The sequence below is a fragment of the Plectropomus leopardus genome, chromosome 5 (genome assembly GCF_026936395.1).
Source record: "Plectropomus leopardus strain MGB_pleo_1.0 chromosome 5, ASM2693639v1, whole genome shotgun sequence".
In the NCBI taxonomy this organism is placed as follows: domain Eukaryota; kingdom Metazoa; phylum Chordata; class Actinopteri; order Perciformes; family Serranidae; genus Plectropomus; species Plectropomus leopardus.
The window spans coordinates 37,993,459-38,012,736 of NC_142180.1; the positions used below are offsets into that span (position 1 = coordinate 37,993,459).

A 19,278-nucleotide genomic window follows, 5' to 3' on the forward strand; every position below is an offset into this window, starting at 1 on the left:
AAAGCAAAAAAAAGCAGGGAGAAGCGACCCGAGGCGTACGGCGATGCGGAAAAAAGGCTCATCATTCTGCTCGGCTGTGTGTGTGTGTGTGTGTGTGTGTGTGGTGCATTTCAGTGTGTGAGGGGGTGTGTGTTTTCCCTCTCTGAGCAGATGACTGCCGCTCACCTTGCCACGGGGTCTGCATGAGATTGGTTCATTGTCAAGGAGCTTTTTTTTTTTTTTTTTTTTTTGACCCATGATTCCATATGGTATGGAGCGGGCTACATGTTGCCCAACATGCCAGTGCAAATGTTTTCTCAATTAGGTGTCTTATCTCCGGTGAGCGCGCTCGCATCAGATGAAGCTTGCTGACAGCGTAATGGCAGGGAAAACCTCGGAAGGCTCCATCAAATGGCAGCTCTGCTACGACATCTCAGCCAGGACCTGGTGGATGGTAAGTTGGCACAATGTTTTCTTTTTTTTTCGTGCTTTCCTCTCCTTCCTCCCTTTTCCTTAAAAACCAAAAAGAGGAACCTTCCCCTCCTCCTCTTTCTTGTCTTCCTTCGCTTTCAGAAAAGGCAGCCCTGCACAGCAGCTTTGTGTTTTATTTCCAAAAAAAGAGCTCCTGGATTTTGTGACCGGCTCGGACTGTTTGTTGTCTCTTATCTGTCAGCGTCCCGTCTCCGTCGCCGCCCCCCCTCGCTGTGCTCTCTTGTCTCGTCCCGTTAGCGGACGGGTGCCAGCTCAGGTCTGCAGCCGCGACTGGAGTTTTGTTCTTTGCTCTCCGTCCATCTAATTAACAGAAAAACTTCTGCGGGAAAAAAACACCCGAAAACTGAACATCACGCCGCTCTGACGCTCCGCCGCTGTGGCAATTACATCGCACCAGGGAACAAACGCTCTCACACCCGTCTCAGCGGTGGTGTCCCAGGACACGCCGGGGCTCCGGCCGCAGCGCCGGGGCCACATTTAGCAGCTTGTCGTGGTCAGCGAGGCCAGCCGACCTTTGACACCCCCGTCGCCGTGGCGGTGGCTGAAGTGGAGAGCAGCGGGAGGGGGGCGAGGTGAAGTCCGAGCAGGGAGAAGCTGGCAGGCAGACGGGGGTTTGAGGGGCAGTTTGGTGACTCCGCTGAGAGGCGGGGAGGGGGTCGGGGGGAGTTTTTGATGCCTCACAATAGTCTATTGTGGCCGGCTCGTCCAAATGAGCCAGAGAGATGAAAGAGCTCCCAGTGCTGCGGGTTCGTTAGAGGACAGCTCATTATTACTGTCACCGTCACATTTAACACTTTATTACCAGCGTCACTGATGCTGCGGACGCTTTCGGTGCAGGTTCCTCTCCTCCTCCAGCCTCCCGAAAAAGAGTTGTGTTGCCAAAGAGACAAAGGCGGCTTTATCCTCTCCGTAACAGGACCGTGAACTTTGTGAATTCCTCTCGGTCAAACCAAAACCACCAACACCCCCCCTCCACACACACACACACACACACACACACACACACACACACACACACTTTCTCCGCGCAGCAGCAGGACGGCGGCGGGCAGCCCGTGGATGTTGATGGGGGTGTTTTTGTACTCTGCTGGCCGCTGTGGTTGTCTGCTCAGGGTCCGAGGAGTGTGTGTGTGTGTGTGTGTGTGTGTGTGTGTGTGTGTGTGTGTGTGTGTGTGTGTGTGTGTGTGTGTGTGTGTGTGTGGAAGCTCAGTTGGTGGGTGGGAGAGTTTTGTTCGCGAGTGTGTGTGTGTGTGTGTGCGGGCGGGCGGGGGGTCTGAATGTGCCGTCCGGCTCGGCTGTCGGAGAATTTTGTGTTGAAACTGATTTGTTTGTTTGGTGGTTTTATTCCTTTTAAACTGATTTTTGTAAAATTGATTTAGTGTTTAAAATCTGAGGATTTGCACTCTGTCAGAAGCAGAAAACTTTCTTTTTTTTGTGCTGTTTGTGGGTGAAAAGTCTCTTTGGTTGAGTAAAATTTCACAGCAATGATGTGCCTTTTTGAGCCCAAAATAATTAGGATTTAAGGAGCCACAGTACGTCTTCTGTGGCTGAGCTGTTGTTGTAAACGTCGCTTTGTTGTGTCTGTCCCATAATGTGTCTCAAATAGGATGTTTAATCACATTAAGCTGCAGCAGTGACGATTTTCTGTCTGCAGAATTTAAATTTAAAAGTCTGTTTTTACTTTTGGCCACACAGTGTTTTGAACATTTTTCTTAAATGCACTACAATTCATACATTTATATTCTTTGTGTACAAAAACTTGTCTTGCATTTTTATAAAAATATGAATTTTAAAAGTGATCTTAGCTTGTAAGTTAAACAGCCTGATTTTTTTTTTTCTGGTTATTTGTACTTCTCAATTTTCTAGTGTTTTAAAGCCTCACACAAAATGATGGACTTTATTAATGAAATAGATATAAACTGCTGCACAAAAAAGCTATAATATAGAAAATACTGTCAGATTTAAGCAAATATGACATTAAAATATAAAAGTAAAACAAAGAGTTTCATTTTCCTGTCAAATTAATTAAATTAATTAGTTTTTTGCGGGCTACATTTCTCTCCAGAGATCTGTGCAAGAAAATTCTCCCAATCTAAATAAAAAAAAATCTCCTCTCTCATTCAAAAAATGAAATAATTTATCAGTACCATAAAAACATGTTGTATTATTTTATTAAGATGTCACTGGCGCTCCTCTGTTGAATGACCGTAGCGGCTAATTAGTCGGACAGAAATCCGTGCGCGCTCGGACGTCCCAGTCTGCAGCAGCAGAAAAGGTTAAAAGCACAAAGAGGATTATCTGCTTAAAATCTGAAAAGCAGCTGTGATGATTTCTGTCGGGTCGTTTCAGGGAAACGGATCCATTTTTTAATTTAGTGTTTCAATGGATTTTACTTTTTTAATCTCATTTATGTTTAAATATTTTCTAATTCCACAAACTGCGGTGAAAACCTGATGTTTGATGATTTAATTTGTTTCCTCTGTTGATTTATTAATATGTGTGTCGTAATTAATGGTGCCAAATGGGAGCAGGTTTGTCATTCTGGCTTAAAAAAAACACATTATGTTGCATTCATTTAAATAATTAAATATATTAATAGTATATAATTCTCTCATTAGTCAAATTTTCACATTTTTCACATTATTCTTTAATTCTCTGCGCTGTTATTTTAAAAAGCTGCAAGTGACTTAAACAAAAATTTAAAATTAGCTTCTATAAAAAATTAAAAATTAAGTATTAAGGTATGTTTTATAGCACCTGGGTGATCACATTTCAATTTAAATTTAATCAGGAAATCCGTTGTAAATTTCTGCCTTCTCTCTGCATTTCTTAAGTCTGTTTTTGGGTTTTATCGTTTCATTATCCGTCCGTTCTGTTTACATCAATGCATCATCACATTTACATTTAATCCCTCCATGTTTTCCCGCCTCTCTGCATCACTACACAACTAGCACAATCATATTAAAATCAAACACATTAATAATCACACTTGAATCTCTGCCAGTTTGTATATGTTGCGCCTGAATTTCAGGCTTACAGTGAAATGGCTGTGAAACCAGTTTCGCACGCCGACGACTCGTCTGCAGCTCCGCTACAGTAAACACACTCCAGTGTAATCAGATCTTATTAATATTAACATTTAATGTGTTCAGTGTGAAGTCAGAGAGCCCAGCAGACCCACTTAGAAACAGCTAGAAGAGAATAATTAAAAAAAATAAAATAATACAACCTCAGCCTGTTTGAGCCTGTGTGGACATTTTTCTGGAAATTTTATATATTTTTAAATAATAAATAAATAAACAGCTTGTAATTACATTAAGATTGGCATGTAGTCCATGTGGACCTCCTGTGACAAATATTCAAATTCAATTTAAAACTAAAAATTAAAAGAAAAATTTGTGAAAATAAAGAAGAAAAATAAACTTATTTCAGAGATAGAGTAACGAACCTTGAAGCTGGTAACTGCGCTGACTTTCTCTCTCTATCTGTGTGTGTGTGTGTGTGTGTGTGTGTGTGTGTGTGTGTGTGTGTGTGTGTGTGTGTGTGTGTGTTGGTTCACCACAGGGGTTAATGGGATTTCTGCGGCACTACAAGTGATGGCCCCATAATCCATTTGTCAGTAAGCAGACCCCCCCCCCCCACAGCGTGTGAAGTTTTCTTTGCACATTAAAATAATCAGTAATGAGACAGAAACAAAAAAAAAATTGTTGAACAGTTAATCTCTACAAAAATCTTGTTTTGCTTATATTGCACTTGATTGTCTTATTAAGTGTTTAGATATATATGCATTCTTAAATTGCCAGAAATCTCACCTTTTATTTTATGTCCCTTAACGACTCTGTGACGTTATAATATTTGTCCCATGTGACACCACATTAACCAGGTGTCCTTTTAATACTGATGACAGTAAAGACAGACCGAAAAAATATTATATTAAACATTAAATACAAAGCCCCAAGAATGAAAATGTGGGTAAATAGCTCAGTAACAAAAAGGTACAAGGTGGAGCGGGTTCGTTAAAAAACCAGCATCCTCTTCACGTGTAGTTCCTTCACTCGAATCATCACGCAGTCTTCTTCATTTGTGCTTAACACATAAATATTAATATTCGTGTTAAATACCAGAGGTGTAATTTATGTAACGTGAGCAGAAATCATTTGTGTGTAAACTGTTTGCAGCAGGATGTTTACTTGTATTCATTGATATGTTAGTGGCTCAGATTTTTTTTCGTAGGCACCAACAAAATCCGCACCTGCCTCTGACTGCTCGTAGTGCTAGTGTAAATAAGAAATATGCACAAATATTGCTTGATATTTTAGGAAATTACAATATTTATTCTGATTTTGTTCTGGCATGTTCACAATATGCACATGCCTCTGAAACAGGAAAGTTAAACATGACAAAAGATTAACACAACACACATTCAGCTGAATCAGTTGGCAGTTAGCAGATTTAAGCTTCAGCTGAGGTTTATCAAAAATGTGACTGGGTGATTTAAATCCAACTTTTGCTGGCTGCTCCAATGGATGCTGGTCTGCAGCAGACAGCTGTGATGGAGAAGCCTCCTCCTACAGCTGTTTTTTTTTTTTGCGTGTGTGTGTGTGTGTGTGCGCGCGCGAGCGTGCGTGTGTGCGCGTGAGCGTGCGTGCGTGCGCGTGCGTGCGTGTGTGTGTGTGTGTGTGTGTGCGTGCATGTGTGTGTGTGTGTGCACTTGAGCATTTTATGCATCAAGTTTCATATCGAGCCGTTTTTATTTAACTCTAACCAACAACATATAGGACATGGCTGTAACGGCATCTGTTACCTCCTTCCAGGTGTTTGATTCACCTGTCACTGTCACACCACCATTAAGAGAAAACATTAAGTTTTTTCTCTCCAACTCCACTTCACTCAAATTTACTTGAAGTTTTTCTTTTTCTGTTTGTGGCAAGTTTGCAGGTGGACAGGATGCACCTATCCGCAGTAATTATCACCTCCCTATATGGCGCTGACTGGCTCTTCATGGGTGAGGATGTTTGCTGATCAGCGGACCGTCAGTTTCCGTTTGATTGGCATTCATGTACAAACACACCTGCCCAGCATCAAATCAGAGTGACGGCAGTGTTAGTGAAAAATTCAGTGTTGGTTTCAGATTTACTAACATTTCATGGATGAGACCACATGTGTGGCTGTAACGTTGTATCCGAGAAGAGGAAAAAAGTGTTTTTTTATTCAAAATTTTTGGGTACAAATGTGTTTGGTGCAGTCCCGGTGTGCTGACTGCATTGGTTGTTTGTGTTTATATTTACCTGACAGGTAACCTCTTGTTGTGGTGTTGCAGATTCGGATTGTTGTGATATTTAATCTGTCGGGGAGGTGAATCAGAGGGTCAGTAAAGTGTCAGAGGTCACTGCTTCTTTTCAGTTTCTCGCTTTTCTCTAAACCGCCATCTTTCTCTCACATTAACCAGCTAGTTTACGCTGATCTAACTCGACATCATATATTGTTTAGTGTGGAGGACAGATGATTCAGTCACTGTGAGTCCGCTGCGTAACAGCGAGTCCAGCCCCGGCCCAGTTATTAGGCGGGTTTCCATTCACCTTCAAACTGTGCTAATTGAAATTGTGAATGTAAAAAACGCCTAATGGAAATAACTCCGCATTTATTCCAGAATAGTTTTTACGCTCACGAGGTGGTATTTTAAATGTCACATAAATAAATAAATTAACAAATAATATTTATTTAGTAAGTAAGTAAGTTAGTTAATTATTTGTATTTGCAGGACTTTTATAATGTTATTTATTTTATTTTTTTTGCTTGTTTTTAGGTAATTTTCTTTTCATTTTTTTAAGCAAATTTTTTGTTAATTTCGTGGTTGTCAAACCAATTTGCATGCGTTTCACAGGGTTAATGAACAGAAATCTAACAGGTCATAGGTTTGGATGCATGTTTTTGGGTTCTTGGCAGCTGATCACAATATGAAATCTCAAGATAAAAACGTTGGACTCTGGTTACTTGTGTGGGACTTGCAGATGATCAGAGCTGTTCCTCGTCGGCCTGTTGTATCTGAGTTTATCTCCTCTGGTCAGTCTGATTGTGAGGAGGCGAGCAGAGGTGAATCTGGCCTCTGTGAAACCAGCGGATCGTGGCGGACTGACGGCGGCTGGGCTCTGTGTTTGTGGTCTGTGTGAGGTCCAGTTCATTAGCCAGACTCTCCGAGGAGGGTCGGACTGCTCCCCCGAGTCTGACAGAAACACGACATTAATGAGCTAGCTGGAGGACGACTGACAGAAACTCGCAGCAGAGCAGAGGAGACCCTGGGAGCACTCACCTTAAAGTCTGATTTTTATTTTACATGGAGCAAAACAGGAAGCAGAAGTTTTAACACGCAGTCTGAATTTGAATCTGAATCTAAATTTGGCGTAAAAGAGGGCAGGAAAGAGCAATATTATTTGATCACCTTAGACTAAGAGTCATGCATTATATACTACAGTCTAGAGCACCTGCAGAGTACAAGTCCCAAAGTAACCTCCAGTAACACACACTGCATGTCCAGCAGAGCAGCAGCAACAAGTGCATTTACAGGGTTTACTGTTACACGGATAAACCCACTGAAAATAGGCGACCTTTTACATTGTCCATTGTCAGTGGAGCAGAACTGTGTACACAGCTCTGCAGCAGACGAGTATGTTGTTTTACATCATGGGTAAATGGTAGAAAACAGCATGTACAGAGGTCAGTGAAAGCTTTACAGTGGTTACTTCTCTATGAATATCTCTCTCACTGGTTCAGTGTGTTTTTCAGACTCGGTGCAGATGTGTTTGGATCAGAGTTTGAGCTGCTTAGATACAGACGGACGGTAACTTGTGTCAGTGTGTCACTGCATCTCGCAGGTAAAGGGGCTAAAATTAGTGTGTCGATCTGGTTGTTTTGTTTCCATCAATGCCGATCGCAGCCAGAGGTGATGAATATTCGTGACTACTGCAGAGTCATTTGACCTGGTTGTGAATGCTGATTGTACATATTCCCAGTGCATTAAAAAGTCAGATGTTAGCGGATTTAAGCTAAAGAGTCAAAATTTCAAATCAAAGTGTGGCGGCATTTGAGCTTCCTGAAGTCAGAAGTAAAGATGAGAAAAAAACTGTCTGCAAATATTGTCAAAGGGTGTTTAACTACACAAATAGTACAACTAACATGATGCAGCATGAGAGCTGGCATCATGGTGAGCCTACATTTGTTTCAGAAACATGTTTTAATGCCTTGTTTGTTTTTTGTTTTAGGATGTTTCTTAGATATAAGGACATTGCTACAATTTTAGTAAGCTTCTATGATTTTAGGTAATTTGTAGTATTTTAGGACATTTCTTGGACTTTAGGATCTTTTAAGATTTTAGGATGTTTTTAGGATTTTAGGTCAACAGGCTCTATTTTGATGTTGTTTTACGTACCTCATGGATACTAAAAGTACAAAAACAATTCCCAGTGTGAATTATTTTATTTTTACTGTGAATTAGAAAATGGTTGGGGGGCCACCAGGGGCCCTATAGGGGGGCCGTGAGTTGAGTATCACTGCCGTAGACTAACCTCCTGTGTCTGTTGTGGAGTTTGAAGAAGAGCTTTGCTGAAGTGAATCCAGCTTGTTTGAGACGTTATTGGAGCCTGTTTAAATCTGCACAGTTTCTTTAACCAACGACTGCTGATTTCTTCGGATCTTTGTATCTTGTCAGTCTGGTTGAACCATCACACTGGTTTTTGTTCTCCGTGCATAAAACTAAATAAATCTGTTTGTCAAGACGACTTTCTACAACCTGAACTCATCAACGACACACTCAGACACGCAGAGGAGTCCTCTCACACATCCGACTGACGTTTGGACAGTCTCTGATGTCTGAGAGGACAAGAAAAAGTGGAACTTTTCCTTTAATTTAAAAGAAAAAAGACGTGACCTTGCTGTTAGTTGTAGTTTGATCAGCTGATGGAAATGAGTCACATTTTCACACTAATTTTACCTTTTCAGCACCGCAGAGTCCACGTCTCTGTGTGTGTGCGTGTGCTTGTGTGCGTGTGCTTGTGTGTGCGTGTGTGTGTGCGTGTGTGTGTGTGTGCGTGCGTGCGTGCGTGTGTGCGTGCGTGCGTGCGTGCGTGTGTGTGTGTTGCAGAGGGAGTGTCATATTGTGCAGAAGATGTTTCCAATTTGGAGACGGCCATGAGCGGTAGAGATGATTAGAGAGGAGGAAATTGGGGGATTAGAATTGTCTGCTTGAACTTCCTGAGTCCACTGTGTCTCTCTCTCTCTCTCTCTCTCTCTCTCTCTCTCTCTCTCTCTCTCTCTCTCTCTCTCTCTCTCTCTCTCTCTCTCTCTCTCTGTCCGTCCACTCGTCCTGGCAGTCTCTCGTCCTCCTGTGGTGTGGAAAGTGTGAGGACACATTGAGTCCTGGAGCTCCCGGTGTGTCTCAGGCTGTCACTGTCCAACGGACATGACTCACTCCTCCGCTCACCTTTTACCTTTCCTCGTCTTTTCCTTCATCCCTCCTTCCCTCATTTCCTCCCTCCCTTTCCTTTCTTTTTGTCATTTGATTTCTTTTATTTGCATTTTTATGCATCATTTCTTTTCTGTCTTTTTAGGTTCTCTCCTTCATATTTTTCGTTTTGTCTTAACTTTTCTGTTCTAACGTTCCTTTTTTCCTCCTTTCAATCTTTTTTCATTCTTTCCATCTTTCCTTGATTATTTTTTTCCTTCGTTGTATCTTTCCTTTTTCTTCGCTTTTGTACTTGCTTTCTTTTCTCTTTGTCTTTCTGTTTCTTTTTCCCTTCATTCAATCTTTTTACGTCTCTCCTGTCCGTTTATCTTTTCTTCTCTGTCCTTTGTTTTTTGTGTTTCTTTCCCTGATTTGTTTCTCTGCATCTTCCCATTTTCTTGTTTTCTCATCTTTTCTCGATTAATTTCTTCCATCCATCATTCCTTTCTTTTCCTTTCTTTACTTTCATCCTTCCTTTTCTTTTATTTCTTTATATTCTGCTCTTCATCTTTTCTGTCTTGTAACTTTCTTTTCCATCCTTTCAGTCAATCTTTGTTTCCTTCTCTCCATCTTTCCTTAACTTGAATATTTTCCCCTCTTATCTTTCCCTCTATGCTTTTGTATTTCCTTTCTTTTCTCTTTGTTTTTCTTTTTATGTTCTGTACATCATCGTTTTTTCTGTTTGTTTTGTCCTTTTTCTGTTTTTTCTATTCTAACTTTCTTTTTTCCTCTTCATTCTAGTTTGGTTTCCTTCTCTACGTCTTTCCTGTCCTTTTATCTTGTCTTCTTTGTTCCTATTGCTTTTCTCTGTTTTTTTTCTTTTCTTTAAATTTTCTTTAATATCTCTGTATTCTAACTTGGTTTACTTCTCAACACATCTTTCTGTTTGTTCCCCATTTTCTTTTTTTTTTTTAATCTTCTTTTCCTTTCCTTTGCTCTGCTTTGTTTTGCTTTCCTTTTTCCTTTCCTTTTTGCTTCCTTTCTTCTCTTCATCTTTCCTCTTCATCTTTCCTAATCTTTCATTTTATCTTTCCTTCATTGTATCTTTACTTTCCTTTCCCTGTCATACAACACCATACGATACGATACGATACGATACGATACGATACGATACGATACGTTACGTTACGATGCGTTACGATGCAGTATGGTACTTATTTTCCTTTACAATATTTCTGTCCTTTTCCATTTCTTTTATCTTTATTTTCCTTTTCTCTCCCTTTGTCATTCCTTTAGATTTCCTTCTCTTCATTTTGTCTTTTTAACCTTTGGCCTTTCTTCCTTTTTTAAACATCACTTTCTTTTTGTCTTTCTTTTCCCACCTTTTTTCCTTTTATTCTTTCCTTTCATTCTCCTGGTTTTCCTTTCTTGTTATCTTTCCTTTAATCTTATTTCTCGTCCATTGCATCTTCATTGTAATCTTTCTGTTTCTTTGTCACTTCTTTCTTTTTTCTTTCTCTTCCGTTTTCTTTTTTGACATGCCTTCTCATACCCTCCGTTTCCTTTTCCATTCTTTCCTTTCATCTGTTCTTTTTTCTTTCTCTATAGTTTCTTATCTTCAGTTTTTTTCCACTCTTCATCTTTCCTTCCCTTTATTTTGCCTGTTTTCCTTTTCCCTACAGTTTTCTTTCTTTTGATTTTCCTCTTTTCCAACTTATTTTCTTCTCTTTTCCATCTGTCTGTCCTTTTTATATTTTTATCCTTCCCGTCTCTCTCTTGTCCTCTCCAGTGTGGTCAGATGGATGCATGAAGTTATCTGATAAACAAACTGAAACTGAGCAGTGGGCTGGTTTGTGTTTGAATCAGAATCAGTGAAATATTTTTGTTCATGAGTGTCAGAGGTCTTAGTGTTGGTTCGGTGCGTTAACCTGCTCGGCTCTGCAGCTTGTTTATTCCTGTTTTCAGCTCCAATAAAGTGAGTGGAGGCTCGGGGCTGTAATATCCGCTGCTCTGCTGCTGGACTTAGTGAGAGAAAGCCGAGCCCGAGGCGGCTGCAGGGAAACCCGGCCGACCCGAGGACGAGCTGAGGATCCTGTCTGCTTATTTCATACGTTCGTAGTTTTGTAACTTCGTGGTTTTTAGTGATTGAATCACTGGTGGAGAGAAAAAGGTGAAGCAGCGACGCTGTGGCCCAAAGTGTCGACCTAAAAGTCCAAAGATACTGTATTACATGGACAAAAGTATGTAGACACCTGAACAGTAGACGTGATTCTGACACCCGCTCACACAGCTTTAATGTGACACACCCTGATACCGCTCTGCACACAAAATCAGGCCATAAAAAATATTATACATTAATATGATTTTCTATTTTCAGTTTATTTTTTATTTTTTCAGAATCACACCGAGAATAAATCAAGTCCTGTTTTTCTGCTCTGATGGCTGTGGGATCAAAAATGTCAGTTTGAATGGGTTTCAGTGGAGCATTTTTTGACCTGAACAGTCTGAATGTAACTATTTAGTTTCCACAGTGTATTTTAGACTTATTGTAGGAGCTGAGCTGGAAACTCACTGATTACACTCAAATACACAATCTGGACTACATTTAGGACATATGCATGAACACAGACAAATTGTCAAAAAAATTGAATGAAAAGCGCCTAAAACGCTCCACATAGTCCCTAAAGAAGTATTTCAAAGATATAAAGAGTCTCCTCACAGTAAACTGTTCTGTCTCTGCAACAGAAAGACACAAATACTTTTGAAATTGGTGCTAAATCACCAAAGAAAACTGAGAAAAAGGACAATTCTGCTCAAGAGATAGAAAACCTACAACTACCAGAATGCACTGCCCTTGATGTAGTGTGGACTGGTCCGTGTGAAATAATGTCGGCCAAAATCAGCAGCCCGATGGTCGGTTTATAGCCGCAGTCCACGTCTGGTTAGTCGGTCTGGTGTGGAGCTGACTTTGCATCATATTAAAACAGGAAAGGGACAAACACAAAATAACATGAGTGTGTATCCTGCAGCATCAAACTGCCGTCAGAAGAGTTTATCTGACAGTTGGATATCTTTGTAAAATGTGACTTTAACTTCATTTGTGTGAGCTGAATGAAGCAGTTAGCAGGTGAATCCTGAGCACTGATGGTTTTTTGTTCCTGCTCGGGGGGGTTGTTGGCAGCAGCGTGGCTCTCTGGCCGCTGAGCAGCAGAGATGGAGGAAGAGCTGGAGGAGCTTTGTGTGAGAAAACAGACAAACTGGTCTGGAGTCAGTCCAGACGGATGAGGAGGGGGGCAGGAACGAATTCAGCTGATTACTGTGTCAGAGAGACAGATTCCCAAACCAGGACTGAGCCTTCTTTACATACTAGAGGACTCATTTTGGTCTGGACCGTGGACTGTATAAAAATGATGGATGTATGAGCGTCGATTACACTGATGATCAGAAAATTCTGACACAAATAGTAGTATTTTTATCCTGGAATTTATCTGTTTTTGTTTTTAGTCTGTTTAGTGTTGATTTGTGTGTAACCATGCACTCTTCAAAGTTCGTATGGTCATGAAATACAAGGAAAAGTCATGGAACGTGCAATTTCCAGCATGGGAAATTTTTGATTTTTAAAGGCGTGTTTTCTGAAATAATAACTAAAAATAATTTTTAAAAAAACAAAAAACAAAAAACCATTTTTTTAAGAAAAAAGTTGCAAAAAAGTTTGGCTTTAAAATTGGCAAATATTTAAAGGAAAAATAATTGTAATTGAGTTCTTTTCTTAAAAAAACTTCCAAAAAACCTCACATTTATATAAATATAGCATTTTTATTTCTTCATTTTTTATTGTATATGTTTATTTTTTAATATTTACTTTATATTTGCTGTATATTGTATTTTATTTTTGCTATACATTTGCTTTTTCTGATATATTATTTTAGTCCTTGCATGTTGCATGCTTTGTATCTGCACTCATCTAACTTTGCTTTGTAACTTCTGCACAGCAATTTCCCACTGGATAATTATCATATTGTATTGTATCGCATCATATCGCATCGCATCGTATTATATCGAATCGTATTATATCGAATCGTATTATATCGTATCGTATCGTTTTGTATCTTATCGCATTGTATCTCATCGTATGGTGTATTTTAAATATATATCAAACTAGAAATAGAAATCAGTCGATGAAAATATACTCACAGTGCGTTTGTTTATTTTAATTCTAAATCCAAATGTATTCAAACAGCCTTTTTAAAGACGATAGAAAGACAATGTTCATAGTGAGTTGGATTGGAGAGTGTGATCTATTCGACACCTTCATCCTTAGCAAAAGTAAAAAGGAAATTAGCTCAACACTGAGAGTGTATATAAAATTTAATATAAAAATACCTGAAAATAATACAGTTTAGTACATTTTTAGGAGATTTTAAGAGACATTTTGACTCAACAGATAAAAAAAAAACTTCATAGATGTTAACAAGTAGAGCTAAAGTTGTGTGTGTGTGTGTGTGTGTGTGTGTGTGTGTGTGTGTGTGTGTGTGTGTGTGTGTTTACTGTTGACTGTGTGTGTGTGTTACTGTATCCAGAGGATCATCTGCCTCTCTGGCCTCTGACCCGCCGCTGACACCTCAGCATCAACCTGACTCAACCGAGACAAACACAGATACAAGATACTCCCTCTCTCTCTACACACACACACACACACACACATACACACACACACACAGAGCAGTAACTATATACAGATAATACTTCTTGAAAATGTTGGGCCGAGTACTTTTGTTTTTGAATATTTTGTCTGATTCCTTTCACAGTAAGTTAGGGAAAGGATGTTTCCTTTTTCTCCTTCTTCCTCCTGACTCTTCCTCCTTTTTTTGTCACTCTCCTCATCCGTCTCCAACTCCCTCCTCTTCATCACCCCCTCTATCGCTGTCCTCCTCCTCCTCCTCCTCCTCCTCCTCCTCCTGCTCCGTGTCTGTTCCTCCCTGGAGTAACATGGCTACCAGCCAAGACAGCTGCTTCTTCTTCAGGCCGCTCCGTTGTTGTTTGTGCGTGTGTTTCTGTGTGTGTGTGTGTGTGTGTGTGTGCGCCCTGCTGGGAAGAGAAACAATAGGACAGTGATGACGATGATGATGATGATGATGATGATGATGATGATGATGTCATTGATATTCCCGACATTCAGACTCAAACTCTGATAGCTGTCTGATAACTGTCTCCCTGTCTGTCTCTCGGCTCCGAGCCCATCGGTTCCTCCTGAAGATCTTTAAAAACAAAAAAATAAAAAGCGTCATCAGTAACTTCTTCAAACAGCGTTTCATCGTAGTTTTGTCAAACAAACAGGAGGAAAAAGTGTCTTCGTTTGGACTGTTTTTCAGTGGCAGATTAACCCTCGTTTGCTGCTGTAATGCTGGTTTTCAAACTGCGATATGCTCCCTCTAGTGGTGAGAAGGAATCTCAAATTAAAAAAGCAAAACAGTCTAATTCATTAATTTGACATATACATACATACATACATACAAACATACATACATACATACATATATTGCAGAGTCAGAAATGTCAGAAATCATGTTAACAGTGTCAACAACTGACGCTAAAAATGATATATTTGGTTGTTTTGTTCCTCGTAGCTCTCAGTGACTTTTAGTCACATTTGAGTTTGTGCGTCTGTTAGCTGCAGCAAACTGTGAACTCTGCAGCAGCCAGAAAACTAACACTGACAATTTTGACAATCTGACGATCAATTTTTGATCAAATGTAAAGTGTAATACGGTATAATGTTGCTGCTGTCCATGCATAGTCACCTAAAACAATATATATTTATATATATATATAAAATATTTAAAATAAATAAAAAGCTTCATGTTGTTCCACTTCAGCAGCTCAAAGCTCATCAACATGGAAACTCCGACCTTCCGCCATCACATAATAATAATAATAATAATAATAATAATAACTTTATTCATATAACACCTTTAAAAACAGAGTTTACAAAGTTTCTGACAAACAAAGCAAAGCAGGAATGGGATAAATAAACGTCAACACAACAACGGAAAGCCAAACAGTCCTATTTAACACGAGAGTTAAGATAAAATTACGCCAAAAACACAGAGGAGCTGAGGGCTGAATATAAATAACATAACAAACAAATGAACAGACTTTTCACTGTTGGACGTTTCTGTGCTGTAAATCACTTTTTGAATGATTTTAGGAAATATTCTAATAATCTGAGATTCTGGATTTCTGATTCTCATGAGCTATAAGACGTAATCATCAAAATTACAACAAAAAAAGGCTTAAAATATTTTGATGTATGTGTAATGAATATACAATATATATTAAAGTTTACCTTTTTGAATTAAAGTAGGAAGAAAATTGAACTTTCTCACAATATTGTAATTTTTTGGAGATACACCTGTATGTGACACAGTTTGGTTCACTCGTGTTTTTAACAACAGCACAGAGGAAGAAGAAACATTATACTTTATATATTTAATATTTGAATATTCTGTGTGTGTGTGGGGGTGTGTGTGTGTGTGTGGGGGGGGGGGACAGGTGTATGGACAGAAGTCTCTCTCTCTGAACCTGAAGGATCCTGTTAAACAAAGTGAGCTTTGTTTCTGTGCTCTGAGTCGAGGCTGTTAGTCAGTGAATCAAACGCTGCAGGTTTCTACATATGAGCTCTCTCTCTTTTTCCTCTCTCTCTTTCTCTCTCTCTCTCCCTCTGTCTCTCCTCTCCTCCTCTCTTTACTCTCTCCCTCTCTTCCTCTCCCCCTCTCCTCCTCCTCTCTCCTTCTCCTCCTCACTTTACTCTCCCTCTCCTCCCCCTCTCTCTCCCTCTCCTCCTCCTCTCTCTCCTCCTCCTCTCTCCCTCTCCTCCTCCTCCTCTTCCTCTCCTCCTCTCCCCCTCTCCTCCTCCTCCTCTCTCTCCCCTCCTCTCTCCCTCTCCTCCTCCTCCTCTCTCTCTCCTCCTCTCTCCCTCTCCTCCTCCTCCTCTCTCTCTCCTCCTCTGTCCCTCTCCTCCTCCTCCTCCCTCTCCTCCTCTCCCCCTCTCCTCCTCCTCCTCTCTCTCTCCTCCTCTCTCCCTCTCCTCCTCTCCCCCTCTCCTCCTCCCCCTCTCTCGTGGAAACAGGGAGGCAGCAGAACTGGATTTCTTTAAGCGAGAGCGTCGTTCTCTGCACACGGTCTCAGTGGTTTTTGGCTGACAGGTTTTTGGGAGCAGCTGCTGTTTGCAGGAGTTTCTGTCCCGTTTCTGAAGCGTCACGGCGGACTCATTTTAACCGAACGCTGTAGTCGTAGTGCACGGCAGGTCAGCAGAGTTTGTACTGACTTCAGCCCCCAACGCGTGTTCAGTATTTGTATGCTGCATGTAAACATTCATTAACCCTTTGAAACCTGAGCAAACTGGCTGGAATTCTTTCAAAGACATGGAAAAAAGGTGATGAGCAAACAAAGAAGAAGTGACCCAAACAAATAGAAAGATATTAGTAATAAATACAAGAAATTTACCTGAAAATTAAGAAGAAAAAAAATAGTAATAATAATAAAAGTAAATAAATAAAATGAAATAAAAATAGCAATTTAAAAAAAGCAAAAAAAAGTGCTTAAAAAATATAATAATTCTGGGTGGTGGCTGGCTCAGTTGGTAGAGTTGAATGCTTTCTTTAAGTAATCTTTAAGTAGTACTTCTCTGACAAGGGCTGAGTTTTCACCTGCAACTCTGAAACTGACTCACATTAAAAAAAAGAAAAAAACGTTGAAAGTGAATCACTCCAACAAAAACACATTTTGACGACGTTGTTTGTTACACCTGTCCGATCAGATATTTGTGTGTGTGTGTGTGTGTGTGTGTGTGTGTGTGTGTGTGTGTGTGTGTGTGTTGTTGATTTGCGTGTCTGTGGTTTTACAGCCTCGCTCTTTTGTGATTGTAACAGAAACAAAAAAAGAAGAAAAAAAATGGAAACAGAATCCAGAAACACCATCTGGTATTTGGGAGCTGTGTGTGTGTGTGTGTGTGTGTGTGTGTGTGTGTGTGTGTGTGTGTGTGTGTGTGTGTGTGTGTGCGCGCGCGCGCCACACACAGTTCTTGGTCTGCAGCCACTTGGCGTTTGGCTGCCAGCAGAGGTGTCAGTCTTCATTTAAAGCGAGGCAGCAGCTCTGGGTGTTTGCTGTTTACTCGATTGGCAGAAATGGATTTTTGCCATTTTTTTTCTCTTCCTGCGTAAATATCACCTGTTCTGTCACACGACCATCAGACGTGCATTCAGAAGATTTAGCATCTTCACACACGTGTTGTTCGTACCTCTATCATTGTGAGGACCCTCAATCACATGATGCATTTTCTTGATGTGGATTATGACTAAGTAGGATTACTCAAGTACTTTATTGAAGTACATACTGAAGGTATTTGACTTTTAAAATTTTAAAGCGGAAAACATAAACATTTCAAAATAAAAGTTGAAAAAAACTTTTTAAAGGAAAAAAAATTTAAAGAAAAAGATAAAGTTGCCATTTTTTTTCTGTTTAAATTTGCTAAAATTTTCAAACAAGAAAAAAACACCAACAGTCGCGGCTTCGTCCTGATGAGTTATTTCCTCTCAGATCGCAGCAGCTGTGCAGCGCGGTGAAATGTCCCTTTAATCACCTCAGAGCGAGGCCGAGCGTTTCGAACCTGTTAATGCTTTAATCGCAATCGAGGTGATTAAACAATCAGACAAATGGAGATAAAATCAAGAGTGCTACTTATCTGACTGTGATTAGAGGCTGTGGGGATTAAGTGAAGCAGCCAGATGTTTGCACATCAGCGTCAGTGTGATTAGAGAGCAGCGGTCAGTGTGACGGGAACACGGACTCACGGTGGGGTCATGTGATTAACACGCCAACAGCATGCAGAGCAGGAACACATACGACTGAAAGATGGCACCAATCAATACTTTATATTAGCAATCAATCCAATGACATAAATCATCGAACGCTGCAGCTTTACGGAGCTTTTTAACGCTGCTGGAGGAAGAATGACCATCTTTACTTTAACCCCTCAGGGTTGTGATAATTGTGTGTGTGTTGATGCATGTGTCCTAAATGTAGTCCAGATTGTGTATTTGAGTGTAATCAGTGAATTTGCAGCTCAGCTCCTACAATAAGTCTAAAATACACTGTGGAAACTAAATAGTTACATTCAGACTGTTCAGGTCCAAAAATGCTCCATTGAAACCCATTCAAACTGACATTTTTGATCCCACAGCCATCAGAGCAGAAAAACAGGACTTGTATTATTTCTGGGTGTCATTCTGGGCTTTTGACTCTGAATTTGTCATTTTGACTATTTTCCACCTGATGAGGTCATTTTGACCATATTTGGCATATGGAGGAAATACATGCTATTTCCACTAGGTGACCTGTCACAGTCAATGTAGCTGCTGATCACTGACATATCCCAGACTGTCAGCAGCTACACTCACACACTGACATATCCCAGACTGTCAGCAGCAAATATGTACAAAATAAAAATTACAATGTACAATACTGTACAATCCCAAATCCTGAACCCCCCCCCCCCCACCCCCATGTAAAGTGTAATGTTTAAGAGTGCAGAACGTAACAATGTGCACGGTTATTAATTGACACCCCCCCCACACACACACACACACACATTTCCTCTCCATGTGAAGACAGATTAATTAGTATGAAATTATTTTTAGAGGAGGAAGCTGCAGAAACGGTGTCGCGGTGGCACCATATGTTTGGACTTCAGAGGGCCGTTTAACAGCGTCCAAAAATCGCGGGATGAGAAGGAGTGTTTGTCAGCAGCTACCTCCAAGGACTCGTTCATTAGCGGTAATGTGGAGTGATCACCTCTTTATCAGCGTGTGTACAAACTCTCAGCGTTGTCCCGCGGCCAGACCCCCCCCACAACCCCCCCGTCTAATTAAGTTGATTCAGAGCCGTGCCTGTGAGCGCGCAGGTCCCCATTACTTATGGCTGTCCGGTCCGGGGCGCCCGCCGACCCCGCCGAGACTGTCGCCGTGTTGTGCCAACGCCTCCGACAGGGGGAGCCGCTGACCCCCCCGGCCTCCCGTACCCTCAGCCCCGCCCCCTGCGGGGAGGAGAGGACGAACAGCTGGTGGGGGCATTTAGGGAGACCTCGTCCTGCTTCCCACACATGGAAACACCCACTCGCTGTGGGACGATGTCCGCTCCATTCCTTTCATCTGCTGGGGCTCAACATGGGGTCCCAGGACCTCCAGGGGTCCTTGAGAGGGTCAGAGGGGGTCATTAACCTGTTCAGGATCCGCAGACTGTCTTTAGACTTCGGTGGAAAGAAACTAAGTTCTTTTACTTAAGTACTGTTCGTACAGACAATTTTAAAGTAT

General features: G+C 40.8%; 1 protein-coding gene across 6 annotated transcripts in view; it reads left to right on the plus strand.

The window, feature by feature from the left end:
• The first annotated feature begins 194 nt into the window (after positions 1 to 194).
• Positions 195 to 19,278, plus strand: part of nfia (nuclear factor I/A) — a 212,588-nt gene continuing 193,504 nt past the window's right edge. For 2 of the 6 annotated variants that reach the window (XR_015776693.1, XM_088078171.1), the window contains exon 1: positions 198 to 433. Coding sequence is in view for 5 of the 6 variants with exons in the window: in XM_088078171.1 (XP_087934297.1) it covers positions 338 to 433 (96 nt within the window). In the remaining variant the exon portion in view is untranslated. Of the gene's footprint in view, positions 434 to 19,278 lie in introns of all 6 variants that reach the window. The other 4 variants (XM_088078172.1, XM_088078173.1, XM_088078175.1 and 1 more) reach the window with 4 other exon arrangements.